This window comes from Lepisosteus platostomus, chromosome 19, assembly GCF_059453375.1.
Source record: "Lepisosteus platostomus isolate fLepPlt1 chromosome 19, fLepPlt1.hap1, whole genome shotgun sequence".
NCBI lineage: Eukaryota > Metazoa > Chordata > Actinopteri > Semionotiformes > Lepisosteidae > Lepisosteus > Lepisosteus platostomus.
The window spans coordinates 12,853,006-12,874,560 of NC_142629.1; the positions used below are offsets into that span (position 1 = coordinate 12,853,006).

The 21,555-nt window shown below is 48.6% G+C and overlaps 3 protein-coding genes across 7 annotated transcripts in view; 1 reads left to right on the forward strand and 2 right to left on the reverse strand.

Moving 5' to 3' along the window:
- The window catches only part of LOC148645121 (dynein axonemal assembly factor 8), a 31,821-nt gene extending 24,612 nt beyond the window's left edge, over positions 1–7,209 (reverse strand). The window contains exons 1-2 of the mRNA XM_088612567.1: positions 7,070–7,209; positions 944–1,032 (exon numbers count right to left, since the gene is read on the reverse strand). The gene's annotated coding sequence lies outside the window, so the exon portion shown is untranslated. The remainder of the gene's footprint in view (positions 1–943; positions 1,033–7,069) is intronic.
- anks3 (ankyrin repeat and sterile alpha motif domain containing 3) lies at positions 37–15,577 on the forward strand. Of its 4 annotated transcripts, XM_088612576.1 has the most exons (18): positions 37–190; positions 1,249–1,422; positions 1,521–1,692; positions 4,325–4,523; positions 4,958–5,075; positions 5,656–5,737; positions 5,837–5,960; positions 7,164–7,307; positions 8,022–8,147; positions 8,891–9,006; positions 9,509–9,670; positions 10,449–10,573; positions 11,205–11,346; positions 12,360–12,532; positions 13,167–13,267; positions 13,658–13,741; positions 13,931–14,013; positions 14,199–15,577. In XM_088612576.1, exons 2-17 carry the CDS (start codon positions 1,253–1,255, stop codon positions 14,002–14,004), a joined length of 2,112 nt encoding a protein of 703 aa, XP_088468702.1. In that variant the 5' UTR covers positions 37–190; positions 1,249–1,252; the 3' UTR covers positions 14,005–14,013; positions 14,199–15,577. The 4 variants fall into 4 exon arrangements, with proteins under 4 accessions (XP_088468702.1, XP_088468703.1, XP_088468704.1 ...); XM_088612577.1 differs by lacking the exon at positions 1,521–1,692 and having other exon boundaries at positions 38–190; positions 4,954–5,075; XM_088612578.1 differs by lacking the exons at positions 37–190; positions 1,521–1,692 and having other exon boundaries at positions 1,250–1,422.
- Positions 14,867–21,520, reverse strand: igfals (insulin-like growth factor binding protein, acid labile subunit). 2 transcript variants are annotated; one of them, XM_088612581.1, is made up of 3 exons: positions 21,063–21,520; positions 20,168–20,274; positions 14,867–19,574 (listed from the first exon to the last, which is right to left on the reverse strand). In XM_088612581.1, exons 1-3 carry the CDS (start codon positions 21,068–21,070, stop codon positions 17,764–17,766), a joined length of 1,926 nt encoding a protein of 641 aa, XP_088468707.1. In that variant the 5' UTR covers positions 21,071–21,520; the 3' UTR covers positions 14,867–17,763. The 2 variants fall into 2 exon arrangements, with proteins under 2 accessions (XP_088468707.1, XP_088468706.1); XM_088612580.1 differs by lacking the exon at positions 21,063–21,520 and having other exon boundaries at positions 20,168–21,049.
- Between the last annotated feature and the right edge of the window lie 35 nt (positions 21,521–21,555).

A 21,555-nucleotide genomic window follows, 5' to 3' on the forward strand; every position in this document is an offset into this window, starting at 1 on the left:
AAAGTGAGAAAAGGGAATGACTACAGATCCCAGCTTTTAAGGAAAGCAATTTCCTGGAGCGAAGGTGCAAATATACGAGTGACTTTGTAACTTGGGTTTGTTTATTGAGGTGGCGAGTGGTTGATCGGCAAGCCCTGAAACGTCCATTACGTGGAGATCAGACAAAGACCACAGCAAGTTGAGTGATAAGGTATTTAATCTTTTTTTTTCTCGAGGCTACACGGAAGCATTTTCACGGATCAAATGCACTTGTGTTGAAGTGTTTGATGGACAGCAAGAGGGTAGAGTTCGGTACATGGAATTAATCGATGAAACTTAGCCACTTGCTTCGAGACTCGACTTAGTTCGGGGTCCATTATTTCTTTTCCGATAACCAATCCAGGGTCGCGGGGACTCCGATCCCAGCCCGACACACAATGGACAGGATTAGTACTGGATGGGATGCCTTTCCATCGTAGGGCACGCATACATAGTCTCTCTCGTACACATAGGCGGAAAATTTAGAGATCCCAGTTAACATACTGGAGATAGCTAATCTTTAGACTGCGAGAGGAAACCAGAATACGCGGAGAAATTCCCCCGAACAAGGGAGAGATCATGCTACAGTAGCTCCACACAGACGGCATTTAAGACCAGATTCAAACATACAAAGCTGATCGCACCACAGATACACTGATAGCACAAAATAGCAGCAAGAAAAAACTTCAATCTAAATATTACAACCAGATAACCGAAGCTTCTTGCCAGTATTTTATTTGTAGCATCGGAATTGCTACAAATTGATATGAATTACTTCATATCATGTTACTTTTTGTCTGGCTTAGTGCGAATTAAGAGAGTGAAAAACTGTACGTTTTCCAATTGACTGGACCCCACTTAGCACAGTCTCTTCCATGGTCCACATGGAAGAGTGCCACCTTAGTGGTCCACCAACACCTCTTACCTCAGCATCCTGATTCTTCCTGGGTGCCTCCCATCCCTCCCATCCAGGTCCAGGCTTGCTTCAGAAAACAGACAGGTTCAGGCTGCTTTCTAACAAAAATCAGCAGAAAAGGAAAAGCAAAAATCAGCCAAACTCAGTGGCCAATATGGTGGTATACCAAGTGTCTTCTAGATGGTAATTGTGCTGGTTAATGAACACAGCCCGTGGGTTGACTAGGTGGGGGTTCTAGGGGGTACTGGGGGTAACGGCGAGGGAGAGCACCTGGTGAGGTGCAGCCTGACTGACGGGCCGATTTCCCCCATCAGGAGGATGTCGGAGCTGAGTGACGAGGCCAGCGAGACGGAGCAGCTGGGGGCCAGCCTGTCCATGTGGCTGGGGGCGGCGCCGCTTGTGCACCCTGAGGAGCTGGACGTGTCGCTGGACCTGCACACGGCATGCTCCATCGGCCAGTACGACGTGGTGGCCGAGTCCATCAGCAGGTGGGAGTCGGGCCGGGGGGTTGCTGAAGCTTGCCCCAGAGGGGGTAGGACATCGGAGGATCTTTTGTTTTTTATGCTATTCTGCTATTCTGTCCCAGCCAGCAGACATCCACAGAAGAGCGCGTTTTAACCTGCCTTTGTAAAACTCGGAATCGAGGTCATTCAGTCAGACCAGTAGGGGTGAATTCCGCATTGATATGCACAGGCGTGAGGGAGAGAGACAACAGGTGCAGGAATATTCAGCGCCAGAGGGGACAAAAGAAAGACCAGGTGAGAATGAGCCCTTCTGAATGACGTGAAATCCGGAGGACGAGGTCTAGGAGAAGGGTGAAAAGCTCAAATCTGGAAATGAATGGAGAGGATGTAGAAAGGAATTTGGCTGATTATTGAGAGCTGAAACTCTTGCGTTCTTCGTTTTTTTTCAAGTGGTTTGTGATGGATGATGTGCTCCTAGTGTAAGGATAATCTTGGTTCCGGATGTCTTTCTGGAAGTACGAGTCCTGGAAATCCCTGCAAAAAGACACAAGGCAGGGTAGGATGTGCTCTCTCTCTCTCTGTCTGCCGGGAGAAGCAGACACGGAGATGCGCTTTCTGCTCTCCAGAAAGAAATACAGCAGGATTAGACATCCTTCCGTTTCTACACCTGCCCGAATCAGAGCTGTCAATCCTACTGGGGAAGAGGGGGATAAAATAGACTTGAGCTGCAGTACATGATCGTCTGAGAAAAGGAGAGTGAGTCTCTGAAATAATAATAACGGTTCTGTAGTAAATGTCTTGCTAGGTCCTGCTTTGATAGCACCGTAATTCCTCAATCATACCGAGTTTGAAAGGTCAGTGTGAATTGAAGCAGGGAGCGGTAAATTGAATTGATAACAGTTCCTAACTCTTCCGTGGTCCCTCTTACCCCTCTCTGAGCTTTGTTTCCCTGTACTCTGTGTCTGCTGACGAATCTCCCCAACTGATTCTTTATTTCCGTTCACTTCACTTGCTTAAAACCTCGTAGATTAACGGGAAGCTCTGAGAATGAGCTCTGTTCAGCAGATTTCCTCTGCCGTTTTAAAACGCCTCCCCTGCATCTGGGACTGGCATCCCACGTAAGACACACTTCTTAAGATTTTAAGGATCGATGCCTCAGTGCTTGTTAATACTAATGCACAGAGAAGGATCGGCTGTGGACAGGAACTTGCACAGAGCCTCTGGTGGTTATAACTGCTGCCCCCTGGTGGTAAACACAGTTGGGGTGCCTTTTTGTGTGAAGTTTGTATGTTTTCTGCTTGTGCTCTTGTTTCCTTCCATCTTCCATTGACCTTATAGCTGTGGGTCCAAGTCTGGCGTCATCCTAAATTGCCTGTCTGTTAGATAGATAGATACTTTATTGATCCCGTGAGGGAAATTGCAGTGCAACAGCAGCTTAACACACACAACACAGCCACAGTGTAACGAATTATATACTAATAGTACAATACATACAATACAATACAAGAGTTACTCACAGTCCGGACACACAAGAGGAAACTAGAACAGAACAGTACACAGAAAATCGTATCACACGTATGAATATAAATATAGATGTAACCATAGATATAAATATAAATATAAATGTATTGCACAGGTCCCTGGCATATATTGCACAAAAGTGGTTGTAAACGGGAAAAAGAAAAAGAAAGAGAACAGATGTAGCAGTATATGTGTATATGTGTTTAGTCCAGAAACAGGTCACTGTCGCTGTTGCCTCTGCCAAGACGCAAGGTGGATGCGTTGTACAGTCTTATGGCAGACGGCAAGAATGACCTCCTGTAGCGCTCCCTGTCGCACCGTGGATGAATCAGTCTATTGCTGAACGTGCTCTTCATTCCTGCAAGCCTGTCATAGAGGGGATGGGAGAAGTTGTCCATGATGGCCTCCAGTTTGGACATCATTCTCCTCTCAGCCACTACCTCCAAGGGGTCCAGGTCAGACCCAATGACAGAGCTCGCTCTCCTGATGAGCTTGTTCAGCCTTTTGGAATCTACTGCTCTAATCCCAGAGCCCCAGCACACCACTGCGTAGAAAATGGCACTCGCTACCACCGACTGATAAAACATGTGTAGCATCTTACTACACACATTGAAGGACCTGAGCCTCCTCAAGAAGTAAAGTCGGCTCTGTCCGTTCTTATAGATGGCCTCGATGTTCTTAGACCATTCCAGTCTATCGTCGATGTGCACTCCCAGGTACTTGTACGAGTCCACCATCTCCACGCCACTCCCATGGATGTAGACAGGAGTAGGTTTGACCTTTTTCCTCCTGAAATCTACCACCAGTTCCTTTGTCTTTGTAACATTCAGTTCCAAGTGGTTCACCCCACACCACTCCACAAAGCTGCTGACCAGTCCTCTGTACTCCTCCTCCTGCTCACCCTTGATACATCCCACAATTGCAGAGTCATCTGAGAACTTTTGCAGGTGGCAACTTTTGCAGGTGGCATGACTTTGAGTTGTACTTAAAGTCCGAAGTATAGAGGGTGAAGAGGAATGGAGAAAGAACTGTCCCTTGAGGTGCCCCTGTGTTACTCACTACCAGTTCAGACACGCAGTTCTGAAGTCTCACAGACTGTGGTCTGCCCGTCAGGTAGTCAGTGATCCACGAGGTCATGGAGGCATCGACTTGCATCTCCTCCAGCTTCCTCCTTAGAAGTAAGGGCTGGATGGTATTGAAGGCACTGGAGAAGTCGAAAAACATGATCCTTACAGTGTTGCCAGCCCTGTCCAGGTGTGAGTAGGCCCTTTGCAGCATGTAGATGTTAGGAGTAGAATGCAGTTCAGAACTGGTAGCGATGAGTTTCAAAGTCCATCTGCGAGAGCGCAGGGAAACCCTTTCCATCTCGACTGGCCGACTGATCGTTTTTTTCTTCGCCGCTCAGGCGGGAGGTGGACCTGAACGGGAAGAATCGGGGCGGCTGGACGCCCCTGATGTACGCCGCCTACATCGGGCACGACAACATCGCCAACCTGCTGCTGGAGGCGGGGGTCAGGGTCAACGCCACCACGGCCAAGGGGCAGACGCCCCTCATGTTGGCGGCCAGCTGCGGCAACGAGAGCATCGCCTACTTCCTCCTGCAGGTCAGAGCCTGGGCTTTACTGGCAGGGACTATGATCACAGCAGCCCTTGCGGTCCTGTCGGACGGCACTGCTTCCACGCGCTCTTTCTGCGCTTTCCCAGCCACTGCAAACGTGAAATTGGTCCTGCTATGGCCTGAGATGCTTTCTGGTGAATTCAGGTTAAGGTCGCGACCCCACTGTCATCACCATCTCACCCTGTAGTCTCACTGCTTCTCTGCTGACCTCTTTGCTGACTTTCCCTTTAGAGAGATGCAACTCATCACGGCAATACTTTTCAACAAACATCTCGGCTTCGGAGGTGTTTTGATGTAGAGTGCCATGTGGCCATGTCTTGCAGAATTGATGGTTGGACGGTTATTGACAGTGCTTCTGTGAATATCTCGACAAGAGACTGATGTACTTGAATTCCCCCTGTCCTGTGTTCTGAAAGCAAGGAGCAGAGTTAGAGCAGAAGGACAGGAGGGGGTGGACAGCCCTGTTCCACTGTACCAGCACTGGACACCAACAGATGGTCAAGTTCCTCCTGGACAACAACGCTAATGCCAATGTCAGGTGAGTCCCTTTATAGCATGGATACATGTAAGAACAAATGGTTACAAATGAGAGGGGGCAATTTGGCCCATCTTGCCCGTTTAACTGCTTCTTATTGATCAGTCACAGTTTGGCTAGGAGGTGCATCTCTTTGATCTGTGTACTATTGTGATCATGCACCTATATTTCATTGTTGAGCTGAAGTCTGACCCTTGAGTTTATTCAAGACTAAAGAGATTTGGTTTCTTTAGCCAGCTGTCGGTACCCTGAGAAATATAGTCCAGGAATGACAGGTTTGAGTCATGGAAATGTAATTAGGCAGCTGTGACCAGGATTCTCCCAATGATGGTTCAAAAGTGATTTGAGTGGGCCAATGCATCATCTGCTTGCTTGCAGCTCAGACTCTTGACTTGAGGATCTGTGACCTTGTAGTATGGGCAAACCGCTGCTCCAGCTAGTGACCACTCACCTATTGGTGCCACAGAGCTTGCAGGATGATCAATAACAGGTTGCTCTGACCAGCCTGCTGCACAGAGAAAAGCGTTGTTTGATTCACAGAGATTTGATCTGCCGCATAAGCCTCATTTTCTTCCTCTCACAGGGAACCCATATCTGGCTTCACTCCCTTAATGGAAGCCGCTGCATCCGGCCATGAAATCATTGTCCAGTACCTCCTAGAACATGTGAGCATTCAAGCTGGGAACCGGATGAGGCTGGTCTAGGGGCCATGTGCAGGCTGCTTGAGGTACCGGGAGGTTATTGAACCTGTGTCTGTGTCTCAGGGGGTGAAGGTGGATGAAAGGAATGCCAAGGGAGAAACGGCCCGGGCTCTTGCCATGCTGTACGGGCACACCAAAATCGCCAGCCTCATCGACATGCACCTGGTCGCCATGCGCCCCAAGCCAGGTACCATTGCAGCACCGATTCTGTACCTGCCAGGAAAACTATGGTGTTTTTCAGAGCTGCGATACAGCAGGGGACCTTAACCCAGGTCCCATACCATCAAACAAGGGAACCAAATCGGTTAACAAGAGGCTTCATCACATCTGAGGTGCAGGCGTCTTTCTTATGAATTGATGATTTTTATAGGAAGCTAAAAACAGAAAGATGAGACATTCTTCGGAACAGAATAGTGCCTTTTAACACCGAGGGTTAACAGTAAGGGTATGTAGCACTCAGACTGGATCAAAGAATATTCCAACAGAACTGCTCCTCCTGCCAGTCCTCTGCAGATCCTTTCTGCTGCTTTTTTAAGACTGCGCGAACACGAATTTTACATCACGATGGTTGCAAGATGTGGTTCTAGAGGAGATCATGTCTGCTGGTGCTTGTTCATGTCTCATTCTTGTGAATTTCCAGGTTGCCATTCCTAGAGAGATAGGCTTTCAGGTTTTGTTGACTAGTGATGGGGAACCCTAAGTTGGCTTTAGTGAGCTTTACCTGTACTTACCAATGACTGGATGCTCTCAACAAGTGGTTCTCAACCCTGGTCTCAACACTTGAATTGGATAACCCAGCTAACACAGAGCATCACAACATTTTCAAACACTGCTGGAAGGTGGTGGGTAGCTTATATTAGAAAGAAATGTTTTCTTCTAGCTGACGCTTTTATTAACGGACGTTTCTACACGTTTATATGGCAGGTCAATTAACTGGAGGGGAAGTACTGTGCTCAACAGTTAGGGCTCAGTGCTTATACTACTTATCGAGTAGTTGAGCTCATTATCGGTAATCCTGGTCTCCCTGATGTGAATTTATATAGAAAAGTGTGGAGATTATTGTGCATCACAGAGGATAAAGAGTACAATTGGATCAAAAGCGGGAAGATACAGGGGGTATTAAAGGATCAGAGTAAGAATTGTTGTTCTGAAAGAAACCTAGAATGGTACTAGGAATCAGATTAGTAGGATCATTGAATTTGACAGCTAGATCAGGCTTTTGGCTTCATGCAAACCCAGTGGCTGCTTTTAACAATCAATATTGAAGACATCAGCATTTGTTTTTCTCAGTCATACCTCAGGGATAGATTTGTCTGATGGTCACGCACCCAACAGCTGGAACACTGGTCTTCCTCAAACAGATGACGCTCTTTCTCTCTTTTGGCCCCAGGGCACTTCGAAGACCTCAGCTCGTCGGAAGACTCTGACAGCGCCCCCCGCAGGCCGCGCCCCAGCCGCAGCAAGGTCAAAGGGCCCAGCATCCACGATGGTCCCCAGGCCATCGCCAAGTTCCGAGTTCCAAGCAGACGCTGCGGTACTCTCCCTTCCTCAAAGGGTGCCCTCTGTGAACGCCCCGAGAGGCTTATGAACTTACCTCAGACCAAGTCTACCTTTAAAAGTCATCAGGAAAAAAAACAAAAGATTTTAAAAGCTCATACCAGTTTAGCACTGGGAGTGCAGTTGTTAATCAGGGCGTTGAAATGTGACAGGCTGGTGGTGAAAAATTCAGCCAACTCCAAATGGAGAGCAGCATTTTCAAAGGCTATGAGATATCAGTACCCAATGCCACTTGAACACAACAGGAAGCTGGCAGGTTTAGGTTACAGACGATAGGAGGCAGTAGAGCCTTTTCTTCTTGCACAAGAAAAACGCCAGACTTGAGCAGTAAAAGCTGCAGATCTTGGTTGTCAGGTGTTGATTTGGGAAGGGTTACACTCATCATTTCTTGAATTCAAGGCATGACCTATATAAATGTTGTTGACATAAAAAATAGGTTCTGATCGCTGATTCAAGCACCTTTCATGTAGCTCATTCTGAAGAAATTGCATTTAAAGAACTTGCTTACATCGAGCGCGGTGTGTGAATCTTCAGTCTGCAATCGAGGGTTCTCTGAAATGTGGAATTCCTTTTGAGGCGTAGAGCATTGAAAAACATGCAAGGGTGGCTTGATGGATTTGTCTCACACTTGTGGCTGGCGGAGGCTGGCATGGGCTGCCCCCACGAGGAAGTGATTCCCTGTGTTTCCCAGAGCCCACTGTGGCACTGCCTGGGTACGTCACCTTCCACAACGAAGGGGAGCAGAGCGACGGCCTCCGCAACCGCGATGTCACCTCGCCCATCAACGAGCTGGACGTCCAGAGCAACAGCAGCAGAGGTGAGATCACACTCTGGGCTGCCCCTTGCTTGAGTGTCTAGTTCCCGGGATTAGATTCATTATGTTAGGGAAGAATGTTTGTCTGTTCTCTGAGTATTTATTGCAAGGTAGCAGGAAGAACAGTGTGGTCAGTATTTATCTCTGCTGGCAATGGGAGCACAGCTTGTTCTCTCTGGGCAGCCTAGTCTACCCGTGTCCTGTTTCTGTGGTCACTGAGACAGTCCTCTTTGGATACCCAGGTCTACCTGTGTCCTGTTTCTGTGTCCAGGCTGTGGTCGCTGATACTGTCCTCTCGGACGCCCAGGTCTACCTGTGTCCTGTTTCTGTGTCCAGGCTGTGGTCACTGAGCCTGTCCTCTTGGACACCCAGGTCTATCCTGTGTACTGTTTCTGTGTCCAGGCTGTGCTCACTGCATCAGATCATACCTGCAGTATGACCTAGATGTGCACCTTTTTTAAATTCCACTTGGCTCTCCGTTTGGGGTTACCTGCTCCTGATTTAGGAAGTACACACATCACTGGATATAAACAATATTTACGGATGGAATAAGAGTCAGAACGGAATGAAACGTCAGACATCTGACCAGATTTGGACATGATGCCCTTAACTTGCTTACTCTTCCCCCCCGCTATGCGTCATCAGGTATCGATCAGTGCAACAAGCGCGTTTTGCGAAAGGCGACTGGCGATTGCTCTCGGGCCGGGCCCCGCGGTCTGAGACGCAGGTCTGTGTTGTCTCCGCAGAGGAGAGCCCGTTCTTCGACAACGACATGCCCACCATGCGGAGCAGCGGCAGCAGCAGCGAGGGGATCCCGGGCCTGCTTGGGCTCAGCCGGGACGGCTCCCTGGAGAGCAACGAGGTAGGCCAAGCGGGCCCTGCGACTACGAGATGCGCTTCCAGACTCGACTCTGGGCAAGGGGGTTCCGTCGATCATTGACACAAAGCTCACGAAATGCGTTCGGTTTAGACTTGAGGAACCTTCGTTCCTTCTTGATCACGTTCTCCTGTGGTTGACTCAGCGGGTGTTTGAAACGTTGTCGATGGTCAGCAGGTGAAGCCAACTGCCTGCCCTCGAGACTGCAGGCCTCAGGTCCTTTACTCACATCCCCACCAGCACCAGGTTTCTTTAGGTGGGTGTTAGCAAAGCGATCTCTTGATAAAGCAAAGTGCGTCTACTGTTTTGTGACGACTGTGACCGTGGCTGCTGTGGTGGGTTTGTGCGAGGGGACAAGCAGAAGAGAATGCAATAGTACTTCACTCTGGTTGGCTTGTCCCAGGAGGCCCTCTACAGGGCCCGCGGTGCGGATGGCGGTATGGGATTGTGCCGTTGCTGTTCTGACCCAAACCTTCTCTTCTCTCAGGACTCCGATCGGGCCAAGAAGAGCTCCACTCGCCGGCTCAGCAAGGGCCACGACAAAAACAAGAGCCGCAGCAGCAGCAGTGAGAGCCCGCGGCCCGCCGGCGCCGGGAACTGTGGGCCGGGCGTCCCGGCCAGCCAAGCTCCGGCCTACACGGGACCCAAGGCATGTGTCGTGTGTTCGGACAGCGGCTTCGACAGCGTGTACGCTCCGATGCCCGGGCTACGTCCAGGATTCAATCTGATGGCCAGTCGTAGGTTACAAACTGAGCTGCCCGACTGGCAGGCTGGAGGCCCAAGTCACTTTAATGGACGTTGAAATCAAGGGCACTTACTTCATGTTTTTAAAGGTATTCAGATGATGCACAAGGTTCAGCCCTGGGCTTAGGATAACATACAGGGTGTTTTAAATACAGGTGGTTGAGAGACAAAACCAAGGAAGAAAATAGCATTTAAAACGCTGGGGCTCCTGTGTGGCTCGGCCAGTAAATGCCCTTGCTCTGAGTGTAGGCTTAGCTCTGTGGCCCAGATGTTGCTGGTATGAGCCTGAGTCAGGTCGCTGGCCCGTTATGACTGGAATTGCCCAAGGGGTGCCGTCATTAATCACTGTGAAAGCCATACACAGGACCTTCCTAGAATGCAACAGTGACAGTCGTTCAGTTTTATTACCTTGTGCATCTTCATGAATTTATTCACAGAAATTAAACACTTTTTTGTTTTGTTATTGTTGTGATGCTTTGTTTTACGTCAATATGGATTTGCTTGTTATTGTAAGAATGCCAGGTACATAATTGGTTAGAACTAGGTTAGATGGTGGATTTTCTTTGTGAGTCACAGGAGGAAGGCGTGGTTCACCTGTGCAGTAGCCCGGGGGACAACCGGTTTCAGGATGGGGGCAGGGCTCTCATCTTGTTCCATTTCTCGTTTGCATGGTTCCGTCTCAGGACCTGGCCGAGTTCCTGGAGCAGTTCGGCTTCTCCCGATACCTCCCCCTGCTGGAGGAGCAGGACATCGACCTGCGCATCTTCCTCACCCTCACTGAGAACGACCTGAAGGAAGTGGGCATCACGTGAGTGTGCTCCCACTGGCCCTCCCTCACCACACCCCACGGGGGGAGAGATCGGGCCCACCGCTGTGGACGATTGCCTCCCGGTTCAGGGTTGACATTCTCTCAGGCTCTTCTTCGTGCAGGAACCCCAATGCCAAAAACGTGCACCGACAGGCTTGTGAAATTAGAATGTCTACCTTTTCAATGTCAGCAGTTTGTCCAGTAGTCGGCGTTTGGTCAACCTAAAACGATTCTGCTGACACTGCTGAGCACTGGCAGTATTGATTCTCTGCCTCACTCGCTCCGCCTGACAATTGCTTTCCCAGGCTAATGAAATCATTGGTATGTGTCTTCAGGGAAACATCAGTGCTGGCATTTCTAGTCGTCTTGTCTGAAGACAAAAGAGGTGCACTGATGGACAAGAACACACTGAAAGGGGAAGGGTGTGACGCAGGCTGTAAGATAGTTACTGACAGACTTGGATATCACATGTTATGAGAACAGGGTGTCTTAATTAGATTCCTGCTTTAAACCGTCAAACAGGCTTATCTGTCAGACTCCACAAGTCTGCAGCTGGCCGTGCTCTCAGGGAGGGGGGCTGGGGGGAGGTCCTGGGCACTGGGATTGGCTGATAAACCCTCCTCCCTCCCAGGCTGTTTGGGCCCAAGAGGAAGATGACGTCGGCGATCGCGCGATGGCACAGCAGCGCCCCGCCCCCCAGCGATGCCCTGGAGCAGGCGTACGCCGACCAGCTGGAGGCCGAAATGCAGGAGATGGCCATCCAGCTGCACAAGGTGAGGGCGGGGCCGCAGCCCTCCCGCCCGCGCGGTCGCGGCCACCGCGATGTGTAAAACACCCTCGTGGTGGCCTGATCGCGGAGCCGCAAGCAAAGAGAACCGAGGGCGGCTTATAGCTGTGCAGATTTTTAAAAAATCTCTTTGACCTTAAAATGTTCAAAAAGGCAATGCAGTTGTGACACTATTGTAGCTGCTGGGGCATGAGCCAGCAGCCATATCACCCTGCAACTCACAACTGGCAGCCCACTGAAGGTCAGCAGGTGTGAGCCTGGTCAGTACCTGGATGGGAGACCTCCTGGGGAAAACTAAGGTTGCTGCTGGAAGAGGTGTTAGTGGGGCCAGCGGGGGGCGCTCACCCTGCGGCTCATGTGGGTCCTAATGCCCCAGTGTAGTGATGGGGACACTATACTGTAAACAGGCGCCGTCCTTCGGATGAGACGTAAAACCGAGGTCCTGACTCTCTGTGGTCATTAAAAATCCCAGGGTGTTTCTCGAAAAGAGTAGGGGTGTAACCCCGGTGTCCTGGCCAAAGTTCCCATCGGCCTTTATCAATCATGGCCTCCTAACAATCCCCCTCTATAAATTGGCTTAATTACTCTGCTCTGCGCTGATGTGTGGTGAGCGTTCTGGCGCACTATGGCTGCCGTCGCATCATCCAGGTGGGGCTGCACACTGGTGGTGGTGGAGGGGGGTCCCCATTACCTGTAAAGCGCTTTGAGTGGAGTGTCCAGAAAAGCGCTATATAAATGTAAGCAATTATTATTATTATTATTATTATTATTATTATTATTATTATTATTATTATGAGTTTAGCCTGGTTGAGAATGTAATTGTACACTGAGTGCTGCTTCCCGGTGGCCATGCAGGACCAGAAAATCTGTTTTTAGTTTCTTCTGTATTATTAATGCTATTGGTTGGCTTGGTTCTACTTGGCTACTAGTTGCAGCAACTAAAGCTTGAGTGATGACTATGGCAGAAAACACTTGTCTGTTTCTCTGTGCCCCTGGCAGAAGTGCGAGGAGCTGCAGCTGCTGCAGGGCCAGGTGTCCCAGGAGCGGGAGCTGCGCACTGTGATGGAGAGCTGCCTGATGGACGACAAGATGGCTTGGAGGAGGGTTCACAAGGAGCTGCTGGACACTCGCGAGCTGATCCAGGAGACCGGGAGAGCCCTGCAGAAAGTGCAGTGAGTCTCGGGGTTCGCCGGATTTCCCATTAGGCACTGGAGGCACAGTGCCTAGGGCCTACGAAGGAGGGAAACGCTAGTGACTAACGAAAAACGAGCTGAAACAACACGCCTTCAATCGACTCTAGGTGCTCCAAATCAATAATCATACCCCCTACCTAGCGGCTGTTCTAGAAACCAGAAGGATCGAAGTGATGGTCCCTTGACTCGCTCCATCAATCACGTGGTTTAGCATGAGAATAGTTTAAAGCGCATTGTGTCAATTGACGTCATTCAACTGGCCTTTACCCCTCGTTTTGCACATTTCGGAGTGAAATCCGGCCCTGGTGAGTCTGGGACTTGGTGCCGACCCAGCAGCAGGAGAGACGGGGTGCAGGACGGGGGAAGAATTTGGGGGTGGCTAAAACGGGGGTAATGGGCCGGTAGGGACAACCGGTGGGACTATCGTCAATTCACCGCAGCAGAGCCAGCCCAGCCTTCCACCTGAGGGCTGTGAAGACAGATGTGCAAGACCAAGAAGAGATGTTTCGTGGGGGGGAGTTAAATCTAGAGAGGTAAAAGAGAGAAAAGGCCAAAGTGTAGCCCGTTGCTGTGAGCTGTTGAGTGACAGTTGTTGAACCCTGGTGTCTGGCAGGGCCTGCGAGGCGGAGCTCGTCTCCCGACTGCGGACGGACAGCGTCATCGGGCGCTGCCTGGAAGGCCGCGCGAGAGCGAGGGTGGAGACGGGAGGTAAAGGCAAGTGAACCTGCTCATCCTTGCACCACAGGACCCCACAAACCCCACCTCCGTTCTGAACGCCACGAGCCAATCCGTAATACCTACTGCCAGGCAGCAGATTCACACAGCCTCATTTTTACTGGTACTGTGCACGGGAGATCCTCCGAACTAGAAACAGAAATACTGGAGTATGTTTCATTCGGGTGCTAGCTGCAGATGCTTGTTCGTCGTGCCTGAAGCTTCTTGAGTCTGCTCAAGGAAAGGTGGCTATCCCATGTGTAGCCAGCAATTCCCACAGTAGACTGGCCCAAAGGCAGATTGAGAACACTTATCGCACAATTCATTAGTACTCCACTCACAACGAGCACACATTGCCCACGCAGGCTGCTGACACTGCGTGTTTTGCAGGCGGCGATGTATGCAAGGAGGGCCTGAAGTCTCTCAGCCTGTCGGAGCTCACTGCCAAACTGGAAGCCTATCACGACGAGATGGGTAAGAGTCTGAGAGGACTGCCGGAGAAGGTTCTGGAATAGGCGTTTTCGAAGGAGAAAAAACATTCCCTTCCACTGCTGTACCTTGCCAATGGGTGAACTGTTTCAAACCCGGGCAGGGGTGGAGAATAGCTGTGTTTAGGAGCCTGCAGCTGTCTCATTGCCTGTCTGTGCCATTTCCCCTTTCTAGGGAGAACAATGCGCATGATATCCGAAGGCCTGGAGAGACTGACTGAAACAGAGAAGGCCTGGGCACACTCCTAGCCTAGGCTGGTGAGTATCCAACCTGAACACTTCTCTCCTGGCTCAAGCCTGTTTCTTTCACATCTCAAAGCCCTTCAAGACACAAGAGAAGTTGACTTTTTCCTCTACCTAAGGAACAGCCACCTTCCTCTCAGCTCTTCCTGAAAGTAAACTTGATACTGACCACCCTGTCTGTCTTCTGGCTGTTGTTTCAGTTGTGTTCATGATGGCCATTCCTGACGGAGGGTGACTGTGCCACCCTAGACAAGCTGGGACAGGGCGAGGGGTTCGCCAGCGATCAGACAAGCGGGCAGGAGGGCAGACGCCCCCAGATGCCTGTGCTCCTGACACGAATAGGCCGAGACACGAAAGAGGCCACGTCAGGCAGGAGGAAAGGGCAGCCGAACGAGCATCGGCGCGAATACGAATCTGTCTGAAGAAATCCCGTGAGGCAGTGTTCTTCGTTTTCAAATCGCAGAAACAGCCTTTTGCTACAACTGAAATCCATCAGGGGAAGAACCTGTGAGCACACTCATAAAGTTTCGGGTTCGAACAAGACCGAAGGCTACCGGATATAAGAAAATACAAGATTGTGGGGCCTCCCACCTGGCCCAACTGGGAAGGGCACTCGCCTGAGTGCGGGATGAGCTTGAAGGTTACGGGTTCGAGGCTGGGCCATGTCATAGGCCCACTGTGAACAGGATTCCCCAGGTGGCTCAGCTGAGCCCTGCTGGGGGTAGGATTATTTAGCGAGGGCTGTCTCGGCTCTCAGCTCAGGGGGGAGGTTGAGTGATCCCCCCCCCTGCTGAAAGATAAGCACACAACCGGCTCTTCCAAAGTCGGTGGGTTTCACAAAAAAAATGCAAAAATGACAATGCTAAAATTATTTTTTACTTTTTTTTATTATTTTAAATTTAAACAATTTAGCAATTCATCGTTAAAAGTGCTGGACAATGGTCCATATTCTCCTTTGTGCTTGGGGAAATGGGATGTGGGACTTTTTTTTAATCTTGTTGGAACAAAAGAAACTGACTATTCTTACCAAATTATATCCCAGTCTTTCCACGATTCTCTCGCAGACCGAAACTACTTTTGTTGGGTGGAAGTGGATATTTCACCGAGAACACTTCTCTAGGTTACATTGTTCATGGCTCTGCTCTTGGTTATCAGGGAGTTGTGGGGTGGGTTCAAGGGCCAGTATTAAATTAACCTCACGAAGGGAAGCCAGTGCTCGTGGGAAATTCTGGAGGGTCCAGAAATCCACAGGGATACAGCAGCGACTGCTGCAGGTCTGCACTGATATACTCATCCTGAGAGAGGCCTCTGTGGACCAGAAACAGTTTAACCTGCAACCAAAAGAAGACTTTTAAACACCTCTGCAGCAAGTAATAGGATCCCTTTACCTTTTTTTTTTACTCTGTTGCTTCATTTAAATCATTCAGTGCATGACCTGAAAATCTTCAAGCAGATACCTCAGTTCGCCTTAGATCTTACTCTTTCAATCTGAGAATTGTGATTGCTTTCCGTGTATTGGTTTTTCTGTACAAAAGCCAAATATCTGTTGTAGCTGATTAAAAACCAAACATTTCTACAATTTAGTGTTGCATTGGTTGTCTTTCATGCACATCAGCTTGAGTAGTGTCTCTTTAAACCCTGTATGTTGAGGTATCTCACTGTATTTTATTGTAAAATTGACAAAGGTGGCAATGCCTGAACCAAGCCTTAACTAACCAAGGGCTGGCTGACATGCTGCCTGCTAAAATAAAAAACCCATAAGTTGTATAAACTCCCTAGCAGCACAATTATGTTAATTGATAAATGTATTTTTTTTAATGAGTGCTCAACAAGGTCTGAGAAAGCAATCGCTACAGTATTAACTATAGACACCCTTTTCACTTCAGTCATTTTCAGCAATACCTTTCAAGAAACACTTCAAAGGGAAAAATAAATGCAAATCGAGTGGCTCCATGCATTTTAAGCAGAAAAAAACTGGGTCCTTTATTTCATGATATTGGCTTCTGCAGCCAGTTCTTAACCTGTTCAGGGACAGTAAGAACTGTCCAACTGTTCTCTTTGCTGTCCCTTTAACTGTTGAAACACTTTACTTTACTTTACACTTTACTTTCCCATTTTTATCTATTCCCTCTTTAAATATTTACTCTATTCTAATTCCAGCTGTATCACATTGAACCCTCTAGTCTCTGGGTAATTTATTTAAATGGTAAAATAAGATTAAAACACAAAAGGCACTTTTACATTTTTAGGCAGCAATTGTAGAGCATGGAGAGCCAACCTCCTAGTTCAGTGTTTTCTTGCGGTAATACAGACATGGAAAAGGTGTAGGTTCATATATTGTTCGTCCAAGGCCAATTATTCTGCACAAAATTGGTAGAAATAGATTTATACAGTAATGTCAATGCAGGTCACACATGGTTTTGAGCAACCAACACTGTTGCAAAGCTGATACATTGCAAAAGGTGTTCTATGCTCACAGATGTTTAAATAGCTACACAAAAGATTTACCATAGTATTAATGTGGCCATATTGAATCCTGCAGAATTGTGATAGAGCAGAAACCATTTTAAAGCATTCATGTTTTTTCTAGTCTTTCAATGAGAGAGGGGAAATGCACCTCCTTTTTAAGAATTGTGCTGCGGGAAACCACAATGGGCAGTAATCAGAAATCCAGATAACCAAGGCAGGCAAAATGAAATATCGGAGGGCTGGAAGGTGAGGAAGGATGTGTGAAATGCTTTTCTTCTTGTAATTATGCTGTAAAACATGACATATCTGTCAACCATTGCCCTACATGGGACAGATGCAACATTTGTTAAAAGGGAGATAATGACGCTCCTGTTTGCAGCTTATTTGCCTTCTCATTGCTAACCAGTGCCACTGGCAACACCAGCAGCAGAGTGAACCCTGAAGCGTAAACGTAAATGTTTTTTTTGTTTTTTAATGCTCTTGTTCTGTTGCTATTTCTTTTTAACCACCGCAAAGGATGTTTACAGAGTTTTGGCTCCAAAACCAACAGAACGGGCTTACTTCAGAGTTAATCTATAAATAGCTTGGTTCCAGCAATCTGTTGGAGCCAGGTTTTGGAGAGAAGGCAGGTCTTTATCTGCTTCTGCTTGTCTTGGCACCTGGGGTGACTAAGCACAAACAAAGAAGCTTGATTAGGGACGAGGGAACAGAGCAGGGCCGTCACACTGCATCTCTGCTCTTCTGAGCCCTGCGCATCGCCAGGCTGGGTCTCCTGCCTTCCTAATTTTAAAAAAAGATTCTTAGTTTACAATTCCCCCTGCAGAAAGGGATTAAGATCTAGCAGCAAAAGCCTGCCTGGTTGACTTACCCAGCCCTACCACGTCTGACTAAGCACCCCATAAATACTGTGGACCTGGATGATCATCAGCTATACAAGGCCCAACTGCCTGGAACTGTTTGTTTGTTTCTGCTGTTTCGTGCGCAGATTGTATTCACTCTTTAGTTTAGGGTCTGCAACAGAGCCATAGGTTCTTCTTATTTTTGTTCCACGTAAATGACTTAATTGAACCAATATGTTGCTTAACTGGGAGGTGTAGTAACTTGCTTTCCCATAAAACCCTCACGACTAGAACTTCTGCTCTGCGGGATCAGGGTGGCAAAGCCCTGTGTCAAGCCATTCACTGTTTTAATATGGGTTTGTCTGCGTTTAATTACAAAGGAGACCCTGAACACCTTGATGAATCTCTAGGATGGACCAAATTCCCCCCCTCCCCTTATTCTCTCTGTTCACCCCTCTTAACAGTTTTGGAAGTGTTCACTGCTGACATCCCGCAGGTCAATGCCTGAGAAACTGGACGGGCTGCTGCAGGTGATGTTGTTGAAGACTTGGACGACCATGTGAGGCTCCTCTCCTTCAGCCAGGGTCTCCACCTGACGGGGGACAACTTGCGGTTTGCTCAAGCTGTAATCCCTAAGGTGTCTGGAGGTGCAGTCACAATTCCAGTTGTTTCCAGTTAGCCATAACTGCTCCAAGGTGGCGGGAATGTCCGAGGGGAAGCTGCTGAGGGCGTTGTCCTTGAGGTTAAGATACCGAAGCCTGGGCAGGAGCTGCAGGGTACCGTTCTGGAGGTGTTCTACCTTATTGGAAGACAGATCCAGCCAGGAGAGCCGCTGTAGGGGTATGAAAATCTCTGCAGGGACTTGCTGTATTAGATTGCCAGCCAGCAGAAGGTAATCCAGGTTTTTTAAACCATTGAGCATGTGAGAGGACAGAGACTCCAGCTTGTTAAACCGGAGATCCAGCTGCTGAAGTGCAGGGAGTTCCAGGAAGCTATGTCGCTCTATCAGGGAGATATTGTTGTACTGGAGAAAGAGTCGCTTGAGTCCCATCAGTCCAGACAGAGCCTGAGTTGAGATTCTGGTGAGGCAACCTTTATCCAAGTGGAGGCTGTGGAGCTTAGACAAGCCCTTGAAGACTTGATCCGGGAGGTTCTTGAAGCAGCTGCCTGACAGGTTTATAACTGCCAGGTGGGGAAGGCCGAGGAAAGTGCCCATGCGAGCTTCCTGAATCTGGTTATGCTCCAGCTCCAAAACCTCCAGGTGATTCAGCCCCTCAAAAATTCGCTCCCCAAGGGCTTTGATTTTGTTGTAGCTCAGTCGCAGCTCCTCCAGGTACTGCAGGTCCCGGAAGCTGCGAGGACGCAGGTTGCTGATGGAGTTGTTGGATAGTCGGAGAACGTGGAGGCTATGTAGGCCCAGGAACGTCTCCTCATGGACACTAGACAGCCGGTTGTTGGTGAGATCTAGCCAGCGGAGGGACTTCATACCCATGAAAGCCCGGGGTGCCACAGTGTGAATCTGATTTTGGGCTAGATAGAGCTTCTGGAGCTTCTGCAGCTTCAAAAATACGTTCGCCTTGATCACCTTCAGGGAGTTGCCTGTGAGGTCTAATTCTTTGAGCTCAGTAAGGCCCTGGAAGAGCTGGGGCTGCAGGTATGCCAGCCTGTTGCCAGCCAGAATCAGCTCCCTCAGGCCCAGCAGGTCCTGGAAGCTGTTCTCTGGAAGCACCACCAAGGCGTTCCAGCCCAGATTGAGGAGCCAAACGCTGGCCAACCCAGAGAACAGTCCCTCCTCGATCCTCAGCAGCTGGTTGTTCTGCAGACTGAGGGAGGCCAGGTGTGGAACGCTCTGAAAGACCGCGGCAGGCAGGGAACGCAGCTGGTTGCGCTCCAGGTGCAGGTGGGCCAGGGACCGGAGCCCACGAAAGGCGTGGGGGTCAATGCTGGTCAGCTGACCGCTCTGCAGGTTGAGGAAGTCCAGCCCCGGCAGGCCTTTGATGGCGGAGGCTGGGAGGGAAGTGAAGAGGTTGCCGTCCAGCCACAGAGAGTGAGTGGAGGAGGGGATGTCGGACGGGACGTGCGTCAGGTTGCGAGAGCTGCAGTAGACATTGAGCTCGGAGCTGTAGTCGTCGAGCAGGCAGGTGCAGCCCTTAGAACAGGGCATGGGCTGCTCAGAGGGCTTCTCTCCTATTTCTTGAGCCGGCTCCGTAGTCACAGCCAACACGCCCAGCACAGAGCCCACGATCAGCACAGAGGTGTACATTACCACTGAGGGAAGAGGGCAAAGACCAGTCTCACATTCCTTCCCTTTCCACACCATTTTGAAACATCCAATGAATATGTCCGATTTTCTATATACCACATGACATTTACTGTACGTTACCGTCCTCAAATTTTACTTGCAGTACAAATTATGTTAAGCTGGCTCTTGACAAAGCTGGTCTTATCAGTTAGGCAGTAGAAAAAGGGCCCGAGGAGAAGTATATTTCCAAGTCTATTTGGGATTAATGAAACATCATGCGGGTACATTGGAGTGTGGCCGTCCACCCGCAACCAGAATTTTTAGTCATTATATTGAAACCCGCTCTCGGAGCAGAATACACCAGCAAAGTAGCCACTGCGCTGGGTTGTCAGAGCACTGCCTACTACTGGTGTGGAGGGCTGCAGGTAAGAGAACAAGCGATCCCTTTTCAACATTACTCATTACACTCATGTTGAAAAGCACTACAGAGAGTTTAACAATTATTGTAACAAGGTTGTCAGAATATTGACTGGCATACCCACATTGCAATATTGGGATTCTATAGACTGCTCGTAATGAGTTATCCAAGGGAACTTGTTTGAAAAAAAATCCACCTTACCTGCAGTTCCTGTAGTCTTGTCTAGACTCGGCCAGACAACCTCTTGCAGGACTGACAGTCTGTGTGTCTGTACACAGCCCGAGCTGTTCCTCTCTCCTATCCCTCTCCTGCCAAAGAAGTCAGACCCACAGATCAGTCCCAGTGAGCCAGTTAACCTTTTCATTCCTGCTGCATAAAAATCTAGTTCAGTTTCTGAATGTTTTCAGAAAATACATGATTACAGTGCATGATTTTATTTTTTATTTTTTTAGCAGAATCTGGTATCTTTACTACATTGCAGAAAAAGTGCCTTTTTAAACTATAGCTGGAACTACTTTTTGCCAAATAGACCATGATGTTATTACCAGTGATTTCTTAAGTTAATTCTGAAGATCTAACTCAATAACAGGCCAAAACACATTTTGGTACAACATTTGGTATTGCCAGGAATTAAAATGTATGTCTTTTATTGTAAATTTTTTTGCAAACATTAAAAAAAAATGACAACTAAACTTGCAGAAACTTCTGATTTACTCTTCTACAGTAGAGTAAATATATATAGGATTTGTTTACAACTGGCTGTTTCAGGGAGGCTGGAAGTATCGCTAAGGACACCAGTTATACTGGTTCCTCATTTTTCTCTCCCCTTCCCTCTGGTGAAAGTTATAGAAGCATTAAGGCACAAACTTCCAGATTCAGAGAGAGTTTAGGTTGTATGTTATTTAACTCATTGTTGCTGCTGCTGTTCTGTGTTTATGTTGTTGGTGTTTCCTTAATATCTTTGTATTGGAGCACACATGCAAATAAGCATTTCATTACACTTGTGCATAAAACAATAAACTGAGCTGAGCTATACATGAAGCATGCATGCTGCATCCGTAATTAAATCCAGGTTTCAGTTCTTACAGACACATACCTTCTCATGTTGAGGGTGGGATAGTAGTTTCACTTTGGTCTAGGCTGTCACAATCCATGCTCACGTGCCCCTCTCCAGATTCATGCTGGAGACAACCGACAACGGGAACTGTAGTCCAGCGGAGCTCCAGAGGGAGAGCTGATGGAATTCTGGGAGGTGGTGGGGTTGCAGTGCATATCAGCTGAGCAATGCCTCTGAACTGACGATTCTCCTCACGTTCCAGGTAGTGATCAACTACAGGCATTCAGCACACTGTTACTGTACACATGACACAGTAGCCTCAAACCACCACTACCCTTTGAAGCCCATATTGCATGTAAACAAAACCATCTTTGATGTGTAAATCACAGTCAGCTCTTTTTGTGAATCAACACAAACTGATACACAAACCACTCAACTGGAGGTACGAATCAACTTCATTACAAGTAATCCGCACACCCTAGACCCTTTCAAATTGAATATGTTCATGGTCAAATGTGTTGTACAAGCTGTT

Bases quoted from the DNA above. Each gene is read 5' to 3' on its own strand.
- anks3 (XM_088612576.1), top strand. From the start codon at position 1,253: ATGTCGGAGCTGAGTGACGAGGCCAGCGAGACGGAGCAGCTGGGGGCC. The intron at 5,076-5,655 runs GTGAGTCCCTTT...TTCCTCTCACAG, and splicing joins AACGCTAATGCCAATGTCAG to GGAACCCATATCTGGCTTCA. The intron at 12,533-13,166 runs GTGAGTCTCGGG...GGTGTCTGGCAG, and splicing joins AGAGCCCTGCAGAAAGTGCA to GGCCTGCGAGGCGGAGCTCG.
- igfals (XM_088612580.1), bottom strand. From the start codon at position 20,330: ATGAAAAGGTTAACTGGCTCACTGGGACTGATCTGTGGGTCTGACTTC. The intron at 19,575-20,167 runs GTAAGGTGGATT...CTCTTCCCTCAG, and splicing joins CAAGACTACAGGAACTGCAG to TGGTAATGTACACCTCTGTG.